Source organism: Peromyscus leucopus, chromosome 20 (assembly GCF_004664715.2).
Source record: "Peromyscus leucopus breed LL Stock chromosome 20, UCI_PerLeu_2.1, whole genome shotgun sequence".
Taxonomy (NCBI): domain Eukaryota; kingdom Metazoa; phylum Chordata; class Mammalia; order Rodentia; family Cricetidae; genus Peromyscus; species Peromyscus leucopus.
Window position 1 is genome coordinate 39,890,327 of NC_051080.1, and position 26,455 is coordinate 39,916,781.

At 48.2% G+C, this 26,455-nt stretch overlaps 1 protein-coding gene across 1 annotated transcript; it reads right to left on the minus strand.

Annotated features, from left to right (window-relative positions):
* Poldip3 (DNA polymerase delta interacting protein 3) lies at window positions 1-26,390 on the minus strand. The gene is made up of 9 exons (XM_028861066.2): window positions 26,233-26,390; window positions 11,634-12,027; window positions 11,031-11,117; window positions 9,577-9,672; window positions 7,416-7,595; window positions 6,799-6,876; window positions 6,348-6,477; window positions 3,081-3,147; window positions 1-2,002 (listed from the first exon to the last, which is right to left on the minus strand). The coding sequence occupies exons 1-9, from the start codon at window positions 26,289-26,291 to the stop codon at window positions 1,825-1,827; spliced, it is 1,269 nt and encodes a 422-aa protein (XP_028716899.1). The 5' UTR covers window positions 26,292-26,390; the 3' UTR covers window positions 1-1,824.
* Between the last annotated feature and the right edge of the window lie 65 nt (window positions 26,391-26,455).

The following is a 26,455-nucleotide window of genomic DNA, read 5'->3' on the forward strand; positions in this document are numbered from 1 at the left end:
TTAGGAATAACGAACATTTATTGAGAAATGGAAAGTAACAAGCCCCTCCATCCTGCAATGTCTTTCTCTCTGAACAAGACACAAACAAGTAATGCAAGGGAGTGGGGACATGAGGGTTGGCCGCCTTCTTTTCCGATTCCCAAGATGACACCCTGAAAATGCAGGGGAGGCCACACACTCCCTGAAAAGTACCACATAGCCAGGAGGCCGAGGCTGACTCTGTTCAACTGTGCTGCCCAGAGCATGCCTGGTTCAACAAGAGCAGGGCCATCCCTACTCTATACAAGGTAGAAAGCATGCCAACTGTTTCCAGTGGCAGACAAGTCAGGCCCTAGTGTCTCGGGGTTCTCTTGGGCCAGGAAGGGTGAAGCATGAGGAATGTCTTCTGGCTGCTGAGAAGAATTAAGTTTGTCCCCATTTAGAGGGTTTAAGGGAAGCAGACTTCTTTCAACAGTAGAGTGGAGCACCCCAGATGCCATTCTTGGATTCCTTGGCTGGGCAACCTCAGAGCTGGACTGATTTTGGCTCAAACTAGACCTTTCTAGCTGGGCAGATCTAACTCCAAGAGAACAGGAATTAATTGAAATTCTCTTTACTGGGTGTCTCAGCTTCCTTTACTTCCTTGGCTTGTGCCTTTACAGCACACACTACTGATATGTGTGGCCTTAGAATCCTGCTCCAGCGATGACAGCTTAGACTCTCCTGTTCCCATCGTCAGAGGACTACTGGCCAGCTCTGGAATGGTGCTGCCCAACACTCAGCACCTGCCCAACTGCCATAATTCTGCACTAGCAGCCCAGGAGCATGCTGTAGAAAATCGCCCACCAGCTTGCCTGGTAGGCCAGCTCTACTCTGAGACTGCTCATGGCAGTGAGGGTCCCTCACGCCAACAGACAATGCCATGGTGGCAGCTGCACTGTGGGCAATCCTGACTGCTGTTCTGTAGATACCAAAGCCAGGATGGCAGAGCCAGAGCCAGCCAACAGCTCCCGTGCAATCCACCCCTCCCAAGCCCACTGTGCCGCAGCCTGGGGTACAGCCTGGAAAAAGACCCAGCTAACTTCGAGCTGGCGCCTGCACCAAAACCAGGCTGTGGTGTTGCCCTGTCAAGGAGAACCAAAAGGGCTAATGGCACAGGTCCCTTCCTGTGTTCCTATCTGGAAGCAGAGAGATCTGGGCCAGGGCCTTTGGCACAACTCTAACAAGGGAGCACGAACTCTGGGGAATCCTTTTGGGCTATCCACGACAGCACGGGCAGCCAGGAGCTGGCCACCCTACCTCTGCCTGCCCGTCACAGAGCTCTGCACATGAGCAGTCAGGTGGAAGACAAGAGGCCAGTGACCTAATGCAGCTCCCCAGCTCACCTAGTGCCCTCCTAATGGCAGGAGGTCCCATTCATTCCATTTTATTTGTAAAACTTCAACAGAACAAGAAAACTCCTGAAAACACAACAAAAAAAGCGGTCTCTCCAACAGCCCCCAGACCTGTGTCCCACGGGGCCACAAGAAGGCTACCCAGGGAAACAGCGCACCATTCCTAGGGAAGAAATCAGCATGGGGCCGAGGGTCGGGAGGCACACAGACAAACACAGCCTACCTTGGTGATGAGTGGAGGAGAGAGGAAGCATACTATAGAAATGTAATGCACAGAAGGGCAAGGTGTGGAACAATACAGAAAGGTGGGTCCCGTCCAGTGAGGAAGCTCGCCCTGGTGCCTTGTCCCTCGCTCAGGGGGCTTCAGTCCGACGGCCCATTGGTCACAAGCTTTGCCTTGGGAAACAGAGCCACCCTCCTCTGCCCTGTTTCTGGCTGCCTCACTCCCTCCTCAAAGTTTGATTTTGAATTCTGTGGGCTGTGTGGTCACAGAGGCCCCCGAGGACTTGAAGAGAGCTTTGAGAATGGTGTCAGGGTCCACTTCGGCAGGAGGGTTGGAAGAGGAGGCAGGAGTCCCCCGCCGGGGCAGCTCACTCTCCTTCTTCACTGAGGGGCTGTCACTCAGGCGCCTGTGAGAGCAGAGAACCAAATCCCTGTTAGTTTCTCCTTAGGTGGGGCTGGGTCTCAGCACTGAGCATCTGTTGGGAGGTAGGCATGGGGTGTAATGCTCTCCACACCCTTCGATCTGACTTCATCTTATAGGAGACCTCTATTCTTATTTACTACTAAACAAACAACAACAACATAACCTAGCTGCAGCCTGCTGAGTGCTCGAGTTCCAAGTCTAGAAATACTGCATGTTCTTCTTTCTAGATAGTCACACACGGTCACATATTACACAAATCTTATAAAGCCTAACCTAAACCAACCACATTAAATCTGGTTAGTCCAATGACTAATTTGTCAGGTCATAAAAACCTTCAATTTTTTAATTATTATTTTAAATTATGTTTATATGTGTGTCTGTGCATGTGACTGCAGGTGCTCACAGATGGTTCAGAGATGCCCAACATGGGGAACCAACCCTGGGTCCTCTGCAAGGTCCTCTTATTACTGAGCTGTCTCTCCAGCCCCTTCCCAAACATTTCTAAAGCAAACTTACTCCTGAGACAGTTTTACAGACTTGTCTAATCACTGTCTATTACCCAGGTTCAAATCCTGCCTTTGCATGTCCAAGTCTATTCTAGGCCTGCCTGGCAGGATTCCACCTACTTTGGCAAGTCTCACCTTCTCCTTGGGTATACTGTCCCTTTCAAGAAAATTCTACCCTGCCAGCCTCAACACTATGCACCCAGGCTCCAAAAAGTCCTCAACAGTAACCAGGCACATGTGCCCAGAGTCTCCAGCACCAGCTCAGCAGTCAGTCACACAAAGGGGAGGGGACTGGTTTGCTTTCCACTCCCCTCAGAGGTGCTGGACGCTGTCATATTAGTCCACTGTACGAAAACCTTGGGGACAGTCTGAGACAAACCACTTGGTTCTAACTGAAGCACCCTGACTGACCACTGAGCATCAGAACAGAGGAAATGGAATGGAGGACAAAGGAAGCCGTGATGAGGCAGGCGCTTTACCCCTCCGAACAGAAGAGGTGACTATACGGACTAAACGAGCAGAAAGCCTTTCCCGCCTGTTCCCCTTGGCACTTACAGCAGGATGGGTTGGTCTGAGGTGATGACATTCCCATTCATGTGAAGGTTGCACTTCATGGGCTGCCCTGGAAACCAAAAAAGGCAAAGGCTCCATCAAGAAACCTGTTCCTAAGAGGACAAAGGTCACCAACACCATGACCAAGGGTCAAATCCTATCACTGAGGCCAGACATGGTGAACAGCTCTGAAATCTAAGTATTGAGAGACTCAGACAGGAGGATTTCAAGTTTACAGGCAGCCTGAAGTCTGACCACCTTAGACCACACTGACTCTTTCACCCACTCGACCCCTAAACTCTATCCTCAGAAAGTGATGTGAGACATGTTTCCCCATCTCCATGCTTACTCTTGCTAACAAACTCTTCATCTTTTGTCAAACGTGTGATCCCTGAGTATGGTGTACTGCATGATAAGAACAGGCCTGGTTCAGTGAGTCCTTGCCGAAGCCAAACCAATGCTGGTGCTGCCTCTGAAAACCCAAATGAACCTCTTTCCTGTATGAAGAACATAGCTTCAAGTACTGCATCCCAGCAACAGACAGCGCACTAACACATGCAGACACTAGGAAACCTGAAGCGTAAGGGAGCCTCGGTAATGAGACAAAAAGGCCAGGACTCTGCTTCACACTGGAGTCAGTCGGTAGCTGGAGGGTGGGAAGGAACTACCAGTGAGGAGCCACCCCAACAAGTCTGTGAGGCACACAGAAAGGAAACCATTTATGCTATGATCCTGCATAAGAGAAGACTTAAGGATTGTGTGAGGCCTTCCCCGTCCACGAAGGACCAAGTGCTGTGAGGCTGCCCTCCCACTGTGGGAGTCCTGATGTGCAAAGGGAACAGAGCTGTATGCAAGCACTTCAGCACCCAGGTCAAGTCACTACTAACACGAAACAGGTCCCGATAAATTACAATGTGCACCACAAACCTTTGAGCAACCATAAAAAAGATTCAAAATACACACTGAACTCACTCAAGGAGCCAAAAATCGGATTATTAGTAGTGCATGTGGGTGGATCACAGCTCCACTTCAAGGAAGCAAAGGTGAACGGGACTGAACCCACACTGCTGACCTCAGGCAGAACCCACTCTGCCATGCTCTGCACTACACTGCCCTGAGGGGTGGTCCCACCTCCTTTCTCCAGACTGAAGGTCCTAGCACCCAGAATGAATGAGGTTATCAGGGCCACTTTTGCAGGAGCAGTGCGCACTCTAAGTCTCTGTCACGTGTTTTGTTTGGTTTGGGTTTTTGGTTTTTCGAGACGGTTTCTCTGTGTAGCTTTGGAGACTGTCCTGGAACTCGCTATGTAGATCAGACTGGCCTTGAACTTACAGAGTTCGGCCTCTGTCATGTTTTGGTGATTCTGCACTTCCTGGAGCTGTCTCCATGTTATCACATCTGTTGTGTGATACAGTATGATGCATCTGAAGTGTGCGCTCTGGCTGCCCCACTGACTAGCCATAACACTGAAATCAGACTACCGAGTAACCCTACAATGAGTCTGTTTTGTCTGAGCAAGGTCTAATTGTGTAGATTTGGCTGTCCTGTAACTACACAGCCCAGACTAGTCTCAATTATGATTTATAAATGGTCACATGAAGGGAAGAGCTGCATGTCTAGTCACTGCTAGTTAAAGGCACCGGACCAGAGCTGTAGCTCACAAGGAGAGTGTTTGCCTAGCATGTATGAGGCCTTTGTTGTTGTTTTAAAGATTTATTTATTTATTAATTATGTATACAGTATTCTGCTTGCACATATGCCTGCAAGCCAGAAGAGGGCGCCAGATCTCATTACAGATGGTTGTGAGCCACCATGTGGTTGATGGGAATTGAACTTATGACCTTTGGAAGAGCAGGCAGTGCGCTTAACCTCAGAGCCATCTCTCCAGCCCTGAGGCCTTTGGTTTCATCCCTAGCATTGGGGGGGAAAAAGTATCACAAAATGAAATAAAATGAAGTTGCACCTAAGGGTGCATGCTTGTAATCCCAGTCCTTGGGAGGCAGAGGCAAGAGCACTGCTTTGAGTTTGAGGCCAGAATGAGCTACGGTGTGAGACTCTGTTGTTTGCAAATAAATACTACCACTCCCAAGATAAAGGAATAGCTGGGCAGTGGTGGTGCACGCCTTTAATCCCAGCACTTGGGAGGCAGGGTCAGGCGGATCTCTGTGAGTTTGAGACCAACATGGTCTACAAAGTGAGATCCAGGACAACCAGGACTGTTACACAGAGAAACCCTGTCTCAACAAACAAACAAACAAACAAACAAAAAAGGAATAGAGTGTTGGGGAATGGACAGACAGACACAATACCCTACAGGATGAGAGAAATTAACTATACACCATTTATCTATTCAAAGACCCAACCTAAAAATCAGATGAAGAACTCTTGTGCATGGTGTAAGGTTGGGCATGTGCACATGTGGAGGTCAGAGGTCAACATCAGGGTCTTCCTCTATCACGCTTCACCTGCTTATTCTCATTTATTTATTGTCTGAGACAGCGTCTCTCACTGACCGGCTAGCAAAGCTAAGGACCCAGCTGTCCCTGCACCAACACGGTGGTCTTGCAGAAGCCCATGACCTTCTCTATGGTGCAGGGAACCTAACATAGGCCCTTATGCTCACACTTAACCCACTGGGCAGTCTCCCTAGCCTTGTGACTCTAGGAAGAACCTTTACCACTCAGGAGCCAGAAAAGAAAATCCAGCCAGCACACCTTTAGTCCCAACACTTGGGAGGCAGAGGCGGAGGCAGGTGGATCTCTGTGAATGCCAGGCCAGCCCTGGGCTACAGAGTGAGATCCAGGACAGTCAAGGCTACACAGAGAAACCCTGTTTTAAAAACCAAAAAAGAATCCAACTCTAGACCTGGCAAAGACTGAACAGACATTTCTCTAGAAGATACACACATGTCAGATAAGCACACACAAACCAGAGCACCAATGCTGTCTATTATTCTCTGCCTCTCTGATTCTAGTCCAGGGCCCTGGTCCTCGGCAGGTTCTCACCACATACACAATGAACATGGAACGGCACAGAGCTCCTCTCAACTATTTAGCTTGAGATACAAAAAGAAAGCAGTTTCCTCACTGGTAGCTCTCACCCAGAAGACAACATATAGCCAAGACTGCAGGCCTCTGAGAAACCCATGCCCTAGCAAGCCCGAATGTGAAGCTTGGCTTTCCCAGCAAGATCCCTTAAGAGACTCATCTACAGAGAGGCACTATTCACAGAGTGCACAGGGAGCACGGTGGCAGCTCCTCTCTAACTTACCGTCCAGACATCGGTTGTTGTACTTCTTATAAGCAGTGATGGCATCATCCTTCTTCACGAACACAACCTCTGCTACCCCAGGATGGACCAGTCGAGCCCGCTTGAGGGCTCCACACACACAGAAAAGCTCCTGCAAAGGAAAGTGAGGTTAGGAGGGAACCCCAGACTCCCAAAAAAGCCCCAGACACGGAGTCTCTAGTAGGTTGTTGGTTTCAAGTGTTATCCTAACTTGTTGGGGGAATAAGTCCATCCTGTCACCCCACTAGGAGACACTACCTGTTTCCTAACTCCACCTTTGGTGATTTGGCCCTGTATCCTCAGGTAGTGAAAAAGCTGCCCTGAGCATGACCATCCTTTGAGTTGCAGCAAATCATAACCGACGTGGTCCTACAGATTGGTACCACAGAAGCAGCCTGTGACTTCAAGGTCGGGCAGCTATGAAGGTACTTACAACAATGTCCTCCTCCGTGACTCGAGGGTGCAGATTATTCACAGTCATCTTGGTGCCTTCCAAGGGACTGAGCACAGGCTGCCATAGAGACAAGAACATGACAAGAAGTCAAAAGGCAGCATGTATTAACACAAAACTCACCCCAGCCAACTGACCAGGAAGGCACAGCAGAAACCCCATTCAGAGGCCATCTATCACACTGGGCCTCCTGGACTAGAGGCCATCAGACTCCTGCTCCTTCCTAGGTGTGCAGGCGCTTCAGACCCAAGCCTCTGAACATTTGGAATCTATCCATGCTTCCAGTCTCAGCCAGCTAAGGCCTAGTCATGGCATAGGCCCTAAATTCCAGAGGGGCACAAGATGGCTCCTCAAAGTTCTCAGTAGCTTTCTTCTGGGACCCTCATGTCATGTCACTATATAGTGGGACCTCTCTCCAAAGGTCCTCACTGGCCAGCAAGCTCTCTGAGGACAAGGGTCCCCAAGTACTGGTTTATTCATTTGCAGAAAGGGATGGTTAACATCCATTTCACATGGCTGTTCTGAGGACCGTGGGTACACAGAGCACAGTGACCACCCACACAGGCTGAAACTAGCTGGAGTGGTAACTTTTACCTTACCTCAGCAGGTGGCAGCTCTTTGGGAGGCTCCTCCTTGTTCACCAGTGTCCGGGACATGTTGGTCAAGGCTTTGGTTCGAACAGAGGAGGGGAGAACAGGAGCTGTATAGGCATCATTCTGAACCACTTTTGTGAGAGGGAGAGCCTTGGACATGGACAGCTTGGAACTGCTCAGTCCAGTCTACACAAACAGGCAGAAAGGAGTCTGAGAAGCCAGACACAGAGATTTTGTTTGTTTGTTTGTTTTTCGAGATAGAGTTTCTCTGTGTAAACACCCTGGTTGTTCTGGAACTCATTCTGTAGACCAGGCTGGCTTCAAACTCACAGAGAACCACCTGCCTCTGCCTTCTGAGTGCTGGGATTAAAGATGTCCACCACCACTGTCTGGCCGAGACACAAGACTACTGTCTGAAGGGCTAACAACTAGCTAGAGCAAGACCCCCAAAGTTTCCCAGTCCAAGCCCAAGGGGGGAGGTTATTGGTACTAGTGATATACACTGAGGAGGGGCAAGATTGAGAAGAGTACACTGCCCAGGCACTGACTGAACCCTTGATGGGAGGGAGGCACAGAGAAGCCACTTTCCACAGGGTTAGCTCTTGCTTGGCAAGAGGATTCCATACAGCTTTGACCAAGAAACTCATCCAGGAGTCACAGGCTCACACACACTGTTCACATTTTCTGGAAACCCTGCAATTTACAGCTGGTCAGAAGGTCAAAAGCATGAGGTCAATCTCATCCCTAGATAAGCTTCTACTACAATGGAATGATCATCAGCTTGCAGAATGGCTGGACAGAGGAACTCTCATTTTCTTTTCTAATGATTAACTTATTTTCTGTACATTGGTGTTTTGCCTGTATGTGTATTTGTCAGGTCCCCTGGAGCTACAATTACAGACAGTTGTGAGCTGCCATGTAGGTGCTGGGAATTGATGATTCTGGGTCCTCTGAAGAACAGCCAGTGCTCTTAACCACTGAGCCATCTCTCCAGCCCCTAGGAACTCTCTTAAGAAGGCATGGAACTCCTAGCTTTCCATCTCTAACCTGGCAATGCAGAGGCACCATGCCTAGCCATAGCCTCTGTAGCTCTAAGACTGTGAGGACAGCCTGGCAGAGTTAGCATGCACAGAGCATCAGACTCAGTCCCTCCTGAACTGAGGATGTGGTCCCTTGAAAACAGAAGTTCCTCAGTTTAACATGTCTAGAAAGATTCATGACACTAAAGCCAGGTGGTTTTGCTGGCACCAAACAGGAAGAAAGAAGGGATGCTACAGCCAAGGAAGTAGATGAGAGTATGGGGCGGGGTCAGCCCACCAGGTTCTCCAAGTCCTGGTGAAGCATCCTCTCCATACCAGACTCCACACTGCTCAAGCCATGTTCTGTGTCTCAAGAGCCAGAACGGTGCCCTGGGAGCCATACTGATGTGGTTCAACAACTCCATCTATGTCTTATAAGCTGGGTTATGGTGAATAGGTCCATCTACTTTGTGCTGCCTCCTTATCATAAAAACAAACCCATGGCACTGAGAAAGAGAAATCTTAAATGAAATTACTATGAGCATTGTTTTTCCAACTGGAATTAGCCATGGACTAAGCCAGCAGACAGGCAGGCACACCCAACCAGTCTAATTACTGGAAAGGCCTCTTCCCTTTACAGCTAAATGAACTGGCAACACTCAACTTCACAACCACTGTAAGAACTTAGTTAGCAACCAAGAGATTGCTTCACACTCGGGATCCTGGCCAAAGCTGAGTCTTTGCAGCAGGACCCTCCTCAAGCTCCCAGACACTGCTTTCTCACCTCTCTGCATGATGTCTAACTAGTACCCTTGGTGGTGGCGGGTTGGGGGAGAAGCCCAATTTTCGTGACTTGCAGGTAACCCCTAATGCTTACAGTTTACCAGCCTGATGTACTGTTAGAGTAGGAGAAAATGGACTAAGACCCAATTCCCTTCACGTGTCTCAAACCCAGCCCCTGGGAACTGCAGCTGTTCATCTCACTGCTGTGGGACCCTGAGCAAAGTCCTGGACACCCCAGTCTCAGCAACAATAAAACCAAGGAGCTGGCTAGTCATGGCTCTAAAAAAGCTCATAGCCCACATCAATGAGAGGCCCTTTTCTCCACAACCTCATCCATACACTAGATCTGACGCAGGGTGCCATACCACGTGGTGGACAAAGCTGCCCGTGGCTGCAAACTTCATCTGTTTGGTAGGAACAGGTGCCGCAATATCATCCTCTTCATCTAGGTCGTATAAGTTCTGAGAAGAAAGAAATAGTAGCTGGGCTAGGGATGTCACTCAGTGATCACTAGCACCCCAGAATAAACCAATCAATCAGATAGATAAATGCTACTATGGCATGCAGGCCCTCAGCAAACATCTGAACCAAGAGCAGAGAAATGGCTGCTGAAATGCACAAGGAACTAAGAAGGAGGTGGACACATGAGTACAGGGGCCTGGAGAGACTTAGGACTCAAGTCCTTACAAGGTGATTCCTACCCACAGAACCCAATAAAAACTGCTAAAAAGTACTGTGACTTATGGGTCAGTCAAACTCCAGTTCCAGGGACCTTTTTCTGACCTCCGAAGCACCAGACATTCTAAAAACCCACCACCTGGAAAGGAGCTATAGCAGCATGCTGGCTTGGTGGACAGGTACACGAAGGTGTTTCTCTACATTAGACATATGTAATGTTTATAAGAACAGTTTGGTTTCGCTGTCTTCTCCTGCCCTTTATGCCTCTCCTTTCTCAGTAAGAAGTTTCTTCTCAGAGGCTCCGGTATAGCTGCTGAGATGGTCCAATGCAAAGCCTTGGGTTTCATCTGAAGCACAATATACCAGGAAGGAGAAGGCAGAAGGAACACATGTTCACAGGGAACTGGAGGTCAGCCTGTCTACATGAGAACCTGTCTCAAGGTCTCCCTACATAGCTGAGGCTGTCCTAGCCCTTGTGACCCTCCCGACTCTACCTCCCTGATTACATATATACCATGCCTGGATTAAGACATTTCTTTATTTATTTTCTTTATGTTTTGTTTTTTTGAGATAGGGTTTCTCTGTGTAGCTTTGGAGCCTGTCCCGGAACTTGCTCTGTAGACCAGGCTAGCCTCAAACTCACAGAGATCTGCCTACCCCTGCCACAAAAGTGCTGGGATTAAATTTGTGTGCCATCACTGCCTGGCTGTTTCTTTCTTTAAAAACAGGGTTCCATTCTATAGTCCAGGCTATCCTGAATTCACTATATGGCCCAGGGCTCAAATTCATGGGCCCAGCCTCCAAGTGTTGAGATTATAGGTATGAACCATCATGTCTCCAAAGAGGTTGCAGCTTCTTTTTCTGCAATAGCATCTCATTATGTAGACCAGGCTAGCCTCACACTCACAGAGATTCGCTTGCCTACGCTTCCTGCGCTCTAGGATTAAAGGTGTGTACCATCATACCTAGTACAAGTTTCTTCTTCAAACTCACAAACTCCAAAGTAAAAACCTTCTTTTAACACTTTGAAATAGAAGTCGTAGGCCAGTCCTCAGTTGATTTACCCAAGCAGACCTCATCAAAATACATGCATGCATATACACTCAGGTGTGGGTACCACATACACACACACTCATTCTACCTGTTTGGCCTGGTGGTTATTGACAACATTGATCCTCATTCCAGCAGGATGAGCATGAAGAGGCACCATGGCCTTTTGCTGTGGAACCTAGAAACATCCAGTGGTCATAATCCATCCCAGAAGGTTCATGTGCATTCTAAGTAGTCAATGAACTTGAAATGTGTTGGCATGTGCAAGTATCACAAGCAGTCAGATCTCTTGGGCTCCTACTCTGGTCCTCCCACTGGCTGGATGAGTGAATAATGTCAGATACACTAGTTCACATTTCTTTCAGATTTTTTTTTTTTTTTTAAATAAAACTGAGGTAATAACTCTCAAGTCTGAGTGAGGAACAAATAAGCTAGAACTTGTTAAGTACCTGCTGTAGCATGTGTACAACATGCTTTGTGTGTGTCCGTCGTGTGTCGTCGTCCGTCCCCCCCCCCCCTGTTTTTCTCCACTTCTGTCTCGTCTCACTCTGGACAGTCAGTTCACTCTGGTGGACCTCTCCTTAAAAGACAATACTCTGTTCCACAAGACTGTCTCTAATGTACTCTATGTTCCCTGCATATTTCTAGCTTTCTTCTCAGGTTTCTGGAAATGCAGGCAGGAGCCACAGCCTACCTGGATGGTTTTGGTGAGTTTCAGAGCAGGGGTCACTGTCCCAATGGGTGGGCTTGTGAAGGTAACAGGCGATCTCCTCTTCAAGCTGATCTTCTCCCGGGCATCAGCCACCTGCCGGGGCTTCTGGGGCACAGCGCTCTGCTGCTTTCGGGAGTTCAGCATCTCTCTGGCATCCTGTACTTTTCCTTTGATCCGAAACCGAGCATCTTTCTGCAAAAGCTTCTCACGGGCATCTTTGACTCCCAGCTTGAGTCGAGCATCTGAGATGCCAATCTTTTGCCGGGCATCAAATCTCTGCTGGAAGGTGGCTGTGCGAGCTGGCTGGCTAAGAAGACTCTGCTGGATCCCAACTCGAGATCGGATGCCTCCTCCAACTCCTGGTCTGGCACTGAGCCTGCAAGTACAAACTGCAACAGTAAATAGACCTGAAGAACAACAGCAGCCTATGGAGGAGAGCTAAGACCACTGAGCAGAGCTTGCCCCACAATTTCCAAAACCCTGCTGGCACCCACACACCCAAAAACATACCAATTTCTTTCTCGCCTCTGCCTTTTAACGTTGCGTGATAAACAAAACTATGGACAGTCTATCACAAATTAAGACTGTTTCCGTCCCCGATCATGCCTTCAATCAACACTTTACATACCTTGAGGTATTTGTTATGCCTGCTTTCCTTGTGGAAGGCAGACCTGGTGAAGCTGCCTCTTAAAACAAATGGTGCCTCTATGCAAGTAGACACCTCTTACTAGGACAAAGGGAGCTAACATGTAGGTCTTAGCACTCTAAGAACTAATAAAATGAAGATATAAAGATTTAATAGCCAGGCATGGCAATGCTCATAATCATAGTATTCAGGAGGCTGAGGCAAGAAGACTGATGCTGAATTCAAGGGTGGTCTGAGCTACACTGTAAGACCTCTCAAGATAAAAGGAAGACACAGGGGCTGGAGACAGAGCTCAGTGGTTAAGAGTGTGTTTCTCTAGCAGAGGACCTGGTTGTTCCCAGCTCTGGGATGGTGGCTCACACCATCTGTAACTCCAATTCTAGGTGATCCAATGCCCTATTTTGACTTCTGAAGGGCACCAGGCCCATACGCGGTACACACATACATTACATACATGCTTGCAAAATGCTCATACACATAAAATAAGTAAAACTAAAAAAAAAAAAAAGTAGTTCTACAATAACAAAAACAACTTTACAACTCCTAAAATTAGAAATGAAGGCTAAAACAATGGTGCAGTGGTTAAAAGCACTTGCTGTTCTTCCAGACCCGAGTTTGGTTCCCAACACCCAGGCCAGGCAGCTCACAACCAACTGCCTGTAACTCCAGCTACAGAAAATCTGATGCCCTTTCTAGCTTTTTTTAGACACTGTACACAAACACATGCATACACATAGTAAAAATTAAAATTAAGTTGTTTTTAAATATTAGAAATGAGGGGGCTGGAGAGATGATTCAGTGGTTAAGAGCACTGGATGCTCTTCCAGAGGATCTGGGTTCAATTCCCAGCACCCACATGGTATCTCACAACTGTCTATAACTCCAGTTCCAGGGGATCCAACATCCTCACACAGAATATATACAGGCAAAGCACCAGTGTACATTAAATAAATAAATCTTTAAAAAAGTTAGCAATGAATTAAACTCCCTTAAGCAGGCCCTGTTCCTGTGGTTCCTGTGGAGAGTCACCAGCTGGGCCTGCTTTCTCCTGCCTGACCCACCTACCTACTCTACCCACAGGCCTCTCTCCACTCCAGCCAATAAAAGCAACCACTCCTAAGGCGGTGTCCTGTCTCCAGCTGTGTATGCCAACATCTCCTTTGGAAACCCTCTTTGATTCTCCAAGACATCTTTCCTTTGTGCCTGTTACAGCTGCTGGGTTCCTTGATTTCTCCCCAACCTAAGCTAGAAGGACGGGCAGAAAGGGGTTCATTTCTTTTCCAGGGCTCGGTATCTAAAAAGTAGTACTATGTAGTACTGTAGGAACTGAGAGGAGAGGGAGGAAAATTGGAAAAAAAAAAAATCGAACATCAAACAAACAAAATCCACCCCCCATGCCCCAGCCCCCCCCCCAACACATGGGGGAAGAGTTACACTCCATTAGTTCATACAAGGACTGCATGGAAGAGTCATTTACAAAATCAACCAGAGTAAGTTTAAAGTGGAAGGTGGTGCTCGTTTGGTGTGGTTTTCTTATGTAAAGACTCTGGGAGATCAGGCTGATAGTATAGTTCAGTGGTAGAACACTTGTCTAGCTGGTGCTAGACCCCGGCTGAATTCCCAGCATTGCATGGGTAAAAAAGGATTGAAGGAAATGGAGGCACTAGAGAAACCAGTCAAAAGGAATGGGGCATGGAGGGTGGCCAGCACCCACAATTAGGGAGGAGAAAATAAGCTGGGAAGCAGACAACATATACCTCACTTCCACTGGGCTACCCTTGACTTAGCTGTCCCTTGCTTGGAAGCCATTGGCAAAGTGGAGTTACAGAAAAACTTGATGCCATACAGAAGGAGCCCTGTGAAAGTGAGACCCTCCCCAGGTGCCCCACAAGCTTTCTCATAGTCTCCCACACTTGTTCGTGATGTCCATTAAAAATAAAAACAACTGGCTATGGGTTCAGACAGTTGCTACTAAAGTCCTACTCATAAATGGAAGATTTTAGTCAACAGTTACCATCTAGCTCTAAACGAAAGCAAGGCTAGCAGAAAGCACCCCAGATTAAAACACCCACTTACTGAGCTCCTCCAAAGCCACAGGCAATCAGGTTACCAAAGGGAGCGGGAGAGAGGAAGCTTCCAGGTGCTTCCAATCCAAGAGTGTGGCTTTCAGCCAATCAAACAATGGCCACAGTCCTACCGAGAGCAAGGCGCATGGTCTGCAGGGTCGTCACAAACAAGTGGACACCTGGAAGGCTGTGGGGACACTTAGACATGACCCAGGAAGCCTGGGGAAAGCAGCATGTAGCAAAGCTAGCTACAGCTCACAGCTCCTAAGTTCTCTGCTCGCGCAGTTGAAGAAGAAAAAGGTTCTTTACTGCCTGTAACCCCCACACCAATGCCTCTCTGCACCCTGGTTCCTAGACGGAAGGTCCTCTTGCATCTCTCAAAGCACCCTACAATGCTTATAAGCACAACACCCCATTATAAGCCTATGTCTCCCACAGCCTGGATGTTCTCAGGCGCACACCCTGAACCTCCTTATCTGTGCCAACCCTGCATCTAGGAAGGAAAGGCTCAAAGAGAGATGATCACTGCCGTCTACACACCAAAATTCTGCAAGACTGTCTGTCCGGTCTGACTCGGAGGCACCCTGACCAGGCCCCAGAAGGTCTGGGAACTTTTACTCCTTCTCTGGATCACAATGTCTGAGACTCCAGCAACCTCCCTCCCACATTTCATGCTGACTGACTTTCTGGCTCCCCTGAGTCTTCCAAGCACGGGGATGCCTCCTCCTAATACTTAGGCTTGTTTTCATCTTTCCCAAAACCTGGGGGATGCCTCAGGCAGCAGGATAAGACACTCCGCCAGTCCTGCCTGCCATTTCTTTTTTCCTTCTTTCTTTTTTTTTTCTTTTTGAGACTTACAACCTGGCCCAGGCAGAGAGACTCTACACTGGGTCCTAATGCCTGCTGCTTCTACTGGGTCTCCAAGCCGGCTTCCCCTGAGATAGGATGGTCTTTTTGTTCCCGGGTCGTCTTTGTTTCTCCTCTACCAAGCCTGGATGCTCTTGCTTTTATTTCTACTTTTCAGTTACCCATTAGGCTTTTCAGGTTGTCTTTCCCCATCTATAGACACAAACTGGTTATGGAGATGGAGACCACTGGGTTCGTCTCACAGAGATTCAGATGTCTTCTGGGTATGGATAGATTGATAAACTGTCACAGGCTGTTTTAATTCACTTGAAAAGTTGGCTCTGAAGATGACATCTGGCATGCTTGCTTCAGCTGCAAGCTTACGTATCTTAGCATTTCCTCCAAAGCCTCTGTCCCAGGTCAGGCTGGCCCCGACTCCGTGACAGAGAGAACAAAACAGGTAAGAGGTAAGCCATTTCCAATAGGGGGTATTATTGATTATTTCATGCTATAAAAGTGTTTATAATAAAATTAGCTAACACGAAGCCCACACATGGAAAGGATAAAAAAGGACCTGTCCAGAATCTCTCAATAAGAACTCCAACATCACAGTTTTAACAGGACTCCCTCAGCTAAATTCTGTCAGATGATGTAAACATGAATTTAATGATGATTATGATTAAAAAACAAAACAAAAACCCAAAAAAACCTCAGCCAGAGCCGGGCGGTGGTGGTGCACGCCTTTAATCCCAGCACTCGGGAGGCAGAGCCAGGCGGATCGCTGTGAGTTCGAGACAGAACCAAAAAAGGCACAACTAGGCAGTGGTGACGAACACCTTTAAGCTCAGCAGAGGCTGAGGCAGAGGCAGTTGGATCTCTGAGTTTGAGACCACCCTGACCTACAGAGTGAGTTTCTGGACAGCCAGTGCTACACAAAGAAACTCTGTCTCAAAAAACAAACCAACCAAACAATCAAACAAAAAAAAACTTTACATGCTGCCTAAGTTATAAAGGCTGCTTATGTTTTCTGTTTTACCTGGGAACTTACAAGGCCCAATGGGTTAACAAAGGGACACATGTGATAATGATTCATTGTGTTACTCCCTGTGTGATTGCTTCTCTTATTAAGGTAGTGCGGCACAATTCCTTCTAACTAAATAACTGCCATTTTCAGAACTCCAACTGTGCCCACTTAAAACAATTACAGCTGGACTTGTTAAATGTTAATATTCCTGCAGAAAGGGAAGAGACAGACAAGGTCATTGGACTGTCACCTGAGTAACCAGTCACTCCTCACAGCTGGTTGTATGAAATAAGGTCCTAATAGGAGAACTCAAGGTTTCTTGGATGATCAGGCTAAAAACTAAAAATAGGAAGGAGGTTCATCTATGCAGCAATGAAAAAAAATGTTAAATGTACTGAATAAAGGCCCAATTATTGCCCCCTAGAAAGTCTTCTTACAACAAATGATGAGTGTTACTGTTATATCTCATGGTATTAAATTTTTTTAATCGATATATCTATCTATCTATCTATCTATCTATCTATCTATCTACTACCTACCTATCTATCTATCTATCTATCTATCTATCTAAGTTAAAATGATTAAATTGGGGGTTCTGGCTCTGAATACTCCCCCTGCTGTCTTTTTTTTTTTTTTTTTTTGGTTTTTCGAGACTGTTTTCATGACTGTCCCTGTCACCAAGTGAGACCTTGCTGTAGGTGAAAATGCCAGTCCAGATTGTCTTGGTGACTTGTATGTGAGCAGCTGAGCACTTGGTCAGGTGTCATTCATGGGCATCCTCACCCTGATCAGCAGTGAGTGGGCTCTGTCCCTGAGCAAGACTAGAGCCCTGAGATGGTGCTCCTCCTGAAGACAGCAGTCACCCTTCCTTTTTACTTTGGAAGTGTTAATGTGGTAGATGAGAACTAAAACACTAACATCAGTAACGGGAAAGACTGTTTAAATTTGATTCCTCAAGTTAATGTCTGTTGACCCATGCTTAATTTGTTGGTGGGCCGTTGGTTTTTGTTTTCCAAGACAGGGTTTCTCTGTGTCACAGTCCTGGCTGTCCTGGAAATCACTCTGTAGACCAGGCTGGCCTCCAACTCAGAGATCTGCCTGCCTCTGCCTCCTGAGTGCTGGGATCAAAGGCGTGCGCCACCACTTGATTAACTTAAAATCCACAAAAAAAAGGTTGTTAGAAATTCATAAATAGGTCATATCTTAATTTGCTACAGCATGCCATGTATAAATTCCTAGGGTTATAATGGTCTATTCATGTTAACAAAAATCTGACTTAAAGATGTATGGTTTTGTTAACGTTTAGTTTTCCCATGGACTGTATCTATGGTTTAGAATTTATTTATTTTTATTTTATGTGCATTAGTGTATGTATGTCTATGTGAGGGTGTTGGTTACCCTGGAACTGGAGTTACAGACAGTTGTGAGCTGCCATGTGGGTGCTGGGAATTGAACACGGATCCTCTGGAAGAGCATTCAGTGCTCTTAACCACTGAGCCATCTCTCCAGCCCCCTGTATCTATGGTTTAAAGCTTATTTTGGTACTAAAAGAGCTTCAATTCAAAATTGCAATTTTGAGAAAAAATTTTTAAAAAATCCTAGTTTTATAAAAGTTACTTATTGTAAACAGTTAAAGATAATTAAAGCATACAAGTTAATGGTCAGTTACCTGATAAATGATCAAATTCTTTAATGTGCAAAGAACTATGTTTGTAGTCATGCTAAGTACAAATGAGTCATTTGCAGAAACAAGCTTGGAGGGAGAGACCAATTTATACCTCCCATTATTTAGTCTTTCTGTATATGTTGTCAAAGATAAGCCTGAAGAAAGTAACTCAAAACAAGTTTAATGTAAAATAATATTCAAAACTGTTTAACACAAAATCATATTCAAAACCAGGTATACTAAAAAAATGGAGTAAAGTGGGCTGGATTTACAACACACCTGCATGGCAGGATGTCTGCAGGTCCAAGCAGTCCCCTTGGATGGAGCACAACCCCACCAGGGTAAGCTGCAAGCCGGCCTCATTACAAGACAAGGATACATGAGAAAATAAGACCTGCCAGAGGTCTGCTGCTCCTGTCTCTGGCTGTGTAGGCCAAACTAGAAAAAAACCTTATCTGTGGAGAGGATGAATTTCTCCTCACTCTCACATGACAGGGAATAAATTCTCTTGCCTGTGAAGGGTCTGAAAGTCTACATCCACATCCCAAATGCCTCAGAGAGGTAAACTGTTGAGGAATACTATTTTTGTACACTGTGAAGAAGTGTCACTCTGATTGGTTTAATAAAAAGCTGAACAGCCAATAGGTAGGCAGGATTTCCAGGCACAGAGGATGCTGGGAAGAAGGGCAGAGCAACTGCCCTGTCTTCAACATCTCCCAAACAGACATAAGAGGATGCTGTGAGCAGGGGAAACCTGTACCTAAGCCTACCTACCACCTGACTGGCATAGGACCTATACGCCATTTCAAGTGGCTGTGCCCTTTACCCTGGCTTTCAATTCTTCCTCTTAACAAAAGCTGATTCCAGGGTCCACACCCTAACCACCATGTGCCCTGATTAAAGGAGGCTGCCAGATATTCTGTCATCATACTCACAGTTGTGGATATTTATTCAGAATAGCCGAGTGGTGTCTTTGAAAACCTTGCTAGACAATCCTATAAAAATGACTCAATAGGGTTCTAGTTCTCCTTTAAATTGCCAATTAGATGCTGAATTTAACTGAATTTAAAGCTTCTTTTACAAAGCTTCCAGGTGCTTGTTCCTTATGTGGGAGTTTGGTGTAACTAACTGCTAGTTACAATTACCTTATCCTTCTACAGAACTCTGGTACACGGTCTGGCCAGTTGTACAATTGTATTAAACCTTACTAAATAAAATTTATGTTAGCTTTGTCTCTTAATGTTCCCCAGGAGGTTGTACAGTTACTACCTCCTGAAGTTTTCTGGATCCTTGCCATCTGTGGAGTTTCACTGTGGCCCCTTGGATGGATCCTCCTGAGGCACTTTGACTAACGCCCTTCTACACTATCCCTTTTATCAGCGCAAAGAGAAATCTGCACCCTACACCCCTAAAGCAGTTTGGGTGACCTATGACGGGGTATCCAATCCCATCCCTCTTTTTGCCACTCTGATCAGTTCTTGGCAGGCACTCAGAACTAGAACAACCAGATGGAAGCCTTTCTACACCAATTAACCTGTTTTATCAGCTCTCAACAGCCCAAGAAAAATTTCAGATTAGCCTAACACCCAACCTGATTCTTTGCTGCTGCAGTACTCCGTCCGTGACTAGATCTGACTCCAGCTTGGGATGGGATTTGTGTCCTCCTCTGAAAACGATGTTGCTTCCACACCAACAGATCCTAACTGGTTTGAGATGTGGCCCAAAGACATAGGGACCAAACAAAAATTCAACCACAAGCTTCTGTGTATGTATGGGCTTTTAGTTCCCTCCCTCTCTGGCTCCTCCCCTGATCACTTCTTTCATCCTTATTATCCTCACAGTCACATTTTTTACCCTGTCTTTTAAGTGTTTTACCCTCTGAACTTCCCCCATAAGCCCTCCCAATGGCTCTCACCCTACAAGTGATGGGGTGCCAACAGTTACAACATCGCCAACTGACCAATCAGATTAAGGAAGACCTGACCTTGGAACAACACAGCACAGGCACCTTACAAAATTAAATAGGTTCCCTGACTGTGGTGGTCCTCAAAACCGCAGAGGACTAGACTTAATGACTGCCAACAGGGAGGCATCTGCGCCTTCCTAGGGGAAGAATGCTGTTTTCCTGGGAATCAACCTGGCCTAGTACGGGAAAAGGCTAACAATTATTGAAGGAATCAACACAGACAAAGGGCACACAATACTTTCTGGAAGCCCACCTGACTGCTTGGGGACCACAGATCGCCCCTTGGCAGGCCCAATCATTATGTTCCTGCTAACTTTCCTCTTTGGTCCCTGCCCTTTCAGCTGTCTCTCCAAAGTCCTCCAGCAAAGACTACAAGCTTTCTGTGCCCAGAGGGTCACCGAATTCTTCATGCCCCTATCCCACCCGGAAGGGACTTCTACATGCCCCCCTCCACCAGTCTGACAGTCATCCCACTCCAACTGGAAGAAGCCTGCCTGAAACTACAACCTCTGCCCCTTCTTTTACTCTTCCAGAATTGGGATACGTTGGTGTGGTAGTTTGAATGTAACTGGCCCCCATAATCTCACAGGGAGTGGCATGAGTAAGAGCTGTGGCTTTGTTGGAGGATGGGGGGGGCGGGCTTTGAGGTTTCCTATGCTCAGGACACCACCCAGTGTCTCAGTTGACTTCCTGCTGCCTGCAAGATGTGGACTCTCAGCTACCACATACTCCAACAGCACGTCTGCCTGCATGCCGCCATACTCCCTGCCATGATGATAATGGACTGCCTCTGAAACTGTAAGCGAGTCACCCCAATTAAATGTTTTCTTTGTAAGAGTTGCCATGGTCATGGTGTCTCTTCACAGTAATAAAAACTCTAAGACAGTTGGGTAATAGCCTCAGGTCATGAGGAAGTGAGCCAGGCTATATGGGGCACTAGCCTCTCGCCATAAAGAATGGTCTAGCCCCAGCCTGACCAGTCCATTCCACCCAAAGAAACAACATGCCCCAGTATCAAAACAACCCACCCACAGCCTGGTGTGGTGATGCAGGCCTTTCATCCCAGCACTCAGGAGGCAGAGGCAGGTGAATTTCTGAGTTCAAGGCTAGCGAGTTCCAGGACAGCCAGGGCTGTGACACAGAGAAACCCTGTCTTGGAAAACAAAAATCAACGGCCCACCAACAAATTAAGCATGGGTCAACAGACATTAACTTGAGGAATCAAATTTAAACAGTCTTTCCCGTTACTGATGTTGGTGTTTTAGTTCTCATCTACCACATTAACACCTCCAAAGGAAAAAGGAAGGGTGACTGCTGTCTTCAGGAGGAGCACCATCGCAGGGCTCTAGTCTTGCTCAGGGACAGAGCCCACTCTACTGCTGATCAGGGTGAGGATGCCCATGAATGACACCTGACCAAGTGCTCAGCTGCTCACATACAAGTCACCAAGACAATCTGGACTGGCATTTTCACCTACAGCAAGGCCTCACTTGGTGACAGGGACAGTCATGAAAACAGCACAGCACTGCCCTGTCACATAACCCTAGGGCCACCTCCACATATGCCACTTTCGTCTGTACACAAAGGTGCATTTGTGGAAGAGAGGCTCTGGCAGTCAGGGATACAGGCGATGCTCCTGCGGGGAGTAGCTACTTTGCAATTTGATGCATTCATTCCCTGGTTACAGGCATTCTTTCAACTCCTTTCACAGCTTTGGAGGCTTCTGTGTTCCAGCTTTTTATAATCACATCTCCTCTGCTGCATGAAAAGACAGCTATTCATCCCAGCAGGCAGCAGCCCTGGTTATAAGGAAGGCATTAGTCATCAGGGATTCTTCAAATAAACACAACTGCCAGGGGCAGACCTCTAAACCAGTCAATTATGGTACCTGCCCCAGAACTGCTGAAGGCTCACTAACAAAGCCCTGCCCTATGGGGGGTCTCCAGTCTCACCCCATCTTTGAGCCTGCAGCCCCACATCCCATTGTAGGAGCTACTGAGTTTCCTAAACACATGCTGCACATTTGTCTGTGGACAGCAATAACTGCAACTCTGCAATGTTCCAAGTGGCCCGGGCACTCCTGAGACCCTGGGAGAACACCGCAGGACTTCTCTCTCCTGTCTCCACCTAGAACCTGGCAGACACGAGGGTGTGCAGGGACTAGGAAGGCCTGGCCTTCCTCGTTCTGTAGAAGACAGAGCCAAGGCCAGCTCCAGATGCCTGACACAAAAGAGGCTCATGAAGGTAGCCATGGGTTACAGAAAGTGGATTTAAATGTAGGAAAGGAAGTTATGCTAAGAGTGTATTCGTGTTGACACCATTAAAAAAAAAAAAAAAAAACAAAAACAAGACATTTGTGTATGTGTGTGTGTGTGTGTGAGAGAGAGAGAGACCGCAGAGAGAGCAGAGAGAGAGAGACAGAGAGACAGAGACAGAGAGAGACCCCGCATACAGCACAAATGTAGAGATCAGAGGACAACTTTCAGGAGTCTGTTCTCTCCCTCTACCAAATGGGTCTTGAGATGGAACTCAGTTGTCAGGCTTGGTGGCAGGCTTTTTTACCTCCTGAGCAATCTTGCTGGCCCTGAGGTCATTTGGGGGAGGAGGGTGCTGGTATTTTTGTTGTTTTTTGAAGATTTTATTTTTTGTTTATATAATTGTCTGTCTGAATGTGTTTGTCTGTGTACCATGTACACAGGGAGGCCAAAAGAGGGTGACAGATCCCTGGGTGCTAGAGTTACAAAGAGTTGTGCACTGCTGTGTGGGTGCTGGGAATTGAACCCAGGTCCTCTGGAAGAGCAGCCAGTGCTCTTAACTGCTGAGCCAGCCCCGAGATCATTTTTATACAGAGAAAACAAACAGTTTAACCTAAATTAGTAACAAGATACCAGGACACGTTCCCTTACTGAAGTATTTTCAGACATTTATTGAAAACAGCACTCCTCCACCTTGGTTTTTGTGTTTGGAGCTACACTTCCTTCAGCTTATCTCACACGGAGTCAAGTGAGGAGCAGGTCCAGAGCCTAGATCTGAGCCCAGCTTCACTGTCCTGCCACCCACAGTGGCTCCAAGGACTCCTCAGACTGCTGTGCAGCTCTCAGCCAATCAACTCCAGCACACTCTAACTGGACCAGCAGTGATCCCAAGAACCAGACTAAGAACCTACAGAGAGATGCTGAGCTCACTAACTTAATCTGAGACTCTCGAGTCTAAGGCAGAAGTCAACAGGGCACAGTCTGCACTCGGGCGCTAAAACACTAGAGCCAAGTGTAGGTGGGACAGACAGCAGAGTCTCATCAGAGATGGATCAAGGGTCATTCAAACCACGCTCGCCACTCTACACACACCCATTCACCGGAGCTCTGCTCAGACTGCTCCCCCAGGTCCCGCTGCACTCGGTGCGCTTGGGCTGCAGTCTTATGGTAAGCAGTGAGGAGGGCCACTAGGCAGGTGGGTTGAGGAGACTGTTTTCCCAGGCAGACCCTGGCTTTTGCCCATCAGCTAGCAGGAGAGTGGCTGCCCCAGGAGCAGCCCACACACTCTCCCAGTTACTTAACCCAAGGCTCTTCTCAGGATCACTTTGACAACACTTAAAACCAAAGTTGCCAGAACAGTGATTCCTTCTAGAAAGTACTAAACAATGTATTTACTGTATGACATCACAGAACTTGATATGGAGCCCCAGATCAGTTTGTTGACTATGCAAGTGAAATGGAATGTCAAGAAGTTTTAACCCTTGCACTGCCTTCTAGTCCTCCAGAATACTCCTGTTCCAATACAATCTCACATAAAAGCAAAATCCTCACACTGAAAATCAGATCTTTTTTTTCTCTTTAAACCTTCAACAGTGACATCAAAGAAAGCCACCACCTAGTGAGCACTTGGCCTGGGGGACAGGCTGCTCTGTTCCAGACGTGGAAGGAAAGCAGAAGCGAACCATGGTGCTCTGAGTGCAGAGCCTTTCTACCTATGCGGTTCCCTGCTTCTCTTCCGTAAAGGGAGGCTCCATGGCACCTCCCATCCCTTTCAACACTCACTACAAAGTACATGCTTTGTTTTCTGAGGCAGGCTGGGTACCATTCCTCCTCAGCCTTCCTAGTGCTGGGATGACAGGCTTGCTGCATCACCTCAGCTCTAACGTGGTAGGAACTTAAAAAAGAAAAAAAAGTATGGTTCGGATCAAGAATGTTCTCCAGAGAACTCACTGTGGAAGGGTTGGTTTCCAGCTAGAGGAGCTACTGGGGTTGGGGTGGGGTGGATAGGTTCATCTATGTAGCCCTGGCTGTCCTGGAACTTTTTGTAGATCAGGCTGGCCTCGAACTCACAGAGATCTGCCTGCCTCTGCCTGAAGTGCTGGGACTAAAGATGTGCGCCACCACACTTGGTGGTGCTAAGAAGGGACTAACTACATCATGAGAGACTAACCTACCAGTGGATTACTCCACTGACCAACCTTCAGTTCATAGCTAAATGGGCTACTACGGGGTGGGGCCTAGAAGCAGGAAGCAGGTCACCTCCTTCGAAGGGTGTACTTCTGTCCTTTCCCTCTCCTCCACTCACCTCTCCTGCTTCCGTGGCTGCCCGAGTGGCCCTGAGGTGAACAGCCCTGCTTCTTTAAAGTTCAGTCAAGTCGAGAGCCAGGCAAACACGGACTGAAACTGAGAGTCAACTGCCATGTCAAGTACGTCACAGCAACGTCACACAGCGCAGTCCTCTGAACAAGCGGCCAGGAAGACCATCCCAAGGACAGCGGAGAAGGGCTGCTCAGGGACAGCATGCCTGGCTCACGGCCTGCTCTCCCGTAGTGCACACATCTTCCTCTCCCGAAGCTGCCTCACTGTTTGACATTCCAAGACCACCCACCTAGGTTTTGTAGACCGCACAGCATCAGGCTCCGGGGGCAGACATCTGTGTCGAGAGCTGTGCTGAGATAACCGCACACTTGTGTAAGCAGACCCCGTTAAGCTTGCACACTACATTATCACAGGTTGTGAATTCCGGGACGCACTCCCTCCTTTGATTCCCCACCGTGCCTGGGGATTTTCGTGCACGCCTTTAATCCCAGCTATGAACTCGTCAGTGGAGTAATCCACTGGTAAGGTTAGTCTCTCGTGATGTAGTTAGTCCCTTCTAGCACCACCAAGTGTGGTGGCGCACAGCTTTAGTCTAGCTTTAGTCCCAGCACTCCAGGCAGAGGCAGGCAGATCTCTGTGAGTTCGAGGCCAGCGTGGACTACAGAGTGAGTTCCAGGACAGGCACCAAAGCTACACAGAAAAACCCTGTCTCCACAAACCAAAAAAAAAAAGCAGCAGCAGCTTATGGCCTCTTCTCAGGGTCACTGAGCCAGATCCCGACCTGCCCGTGGCCCTAACTAGTTAGAAGTTCTGGTACCCCAAGGTGATGGAATAAAGTTGCTTCTGCTCATCTAAGGTTGGTCATTTCCACACCCGACAGCCATAAAAGCTCGAGATGGCTACCAATGTTGAAGAGTCTATTGAGTCGTGAGTGTCTCACAGAGTCCAGGACATCCATCAGCGAACACCAATGCACCCTGTCTTTTTCAGCAGTTAAAACTCAGAGCACTCCGTGGCCTTGAGAAAAGCCACCCTACCCTCTCTCAGGCTCCAGCTTCCCATTTGTGAAACCGGCATAAGGTAAACAAACAGCGCGGGAGTTCCTGGAGTCCCCGCTACTCAGGAGGCTGAGGGGCAGGGGGACCGATCGAGTTCAGGAGTTCGAAACCAGCCTGGGCAACATGGAAGGCGCCAGCTTCTCAGAACAGAAACAAACTCGCCTGTCATCCCAGCACTTGGGGAAACGAAAGCGGGAGGATCTAGGCTTTTAAGGCCAGTCTCAGCAACACCGCGAGTTCGAGGCCTGCTCCCGCTATGTGAGACGCCGTCTCGAGAAAACTGGCGACCACCACCACCACATTACAGACACTATAGTGATAGGAACGAGGCCTCTCAGCTGGTCAGAGGTAACCACAGTGGCTCAGAAACCTGCAGGACTGGGTCTGGGCTGCGGTCCCGTCCGCTCAACTTCCGCCCTCTTAATTCCGAGGGCCGCAACGCGCGAGCCGAGACGGCGCCACCGTGGGCCCCCCGGACCCAGAACCCAGGCAGGAAGGGCCGGCGCTGCCCAGCCCTCGGCCCGCCTGAGCTGGGCCTCCCGGGGCCCGGTAATAAGTAGTGGGCTGGCGGGCGGATGGGCCCGCGCGGCCCGGCCAATAAGGAGCGCGGCGGACGCAGGGGGGCGGGAGCAGGCGGCTCCGCGCGGGCGGCTCCCTTCTCTGCCCCCCCCCGCCCCGAACCCTACGAAGCCGCGAGCCCCACGAGCCCCCGAATAGAGAGCAAAGGCCGCTCACCGTCCCTTGGTCGCCGTCCCGCGCTTCCGGATGAGCTCGTCGAGCGAGATGTCGGCCATCTTGCGCCGCTAGGCTAGCGGAGAGCGCAGCGAGCGTCACCAACGAGCCCGCCCCTCGGCCGCGGACGGAGCGCCCAGCAGCTCCCGACGCCCCGACCACCAACTCTCGCGACAACTCCAAAGGGGCTCGGAGCGGAAGGGGCGGGGCCGCCCCCCGTGAGCCT

Excerpts from the sequence above, each read along its gene's own strand:
- Poldip3 (XM_028861066.2), bottom strand. The coding sequence starts at position 26,291 with ATGGCCGACATCTCGCTCGACGAGCTCATCCGGAAGCGCGGGACGGCG. Across the intron at positions 7,596-9,576 it reads GCAGCTTTGTCCACCACGTG|ACTGGACTGAGCAGTTCCAA; the intron begins GTATGGCACCCT and ends CTGTTTGTGTAG. Across the intron at positions 6,877-7,415 it reads AAGAGCTGCCACCTGCTGAG|CCTGTGCTCAGTCCCTTGGA; the intron begins GTAAGGTAAAAG and ends TCTCTATGGCAG.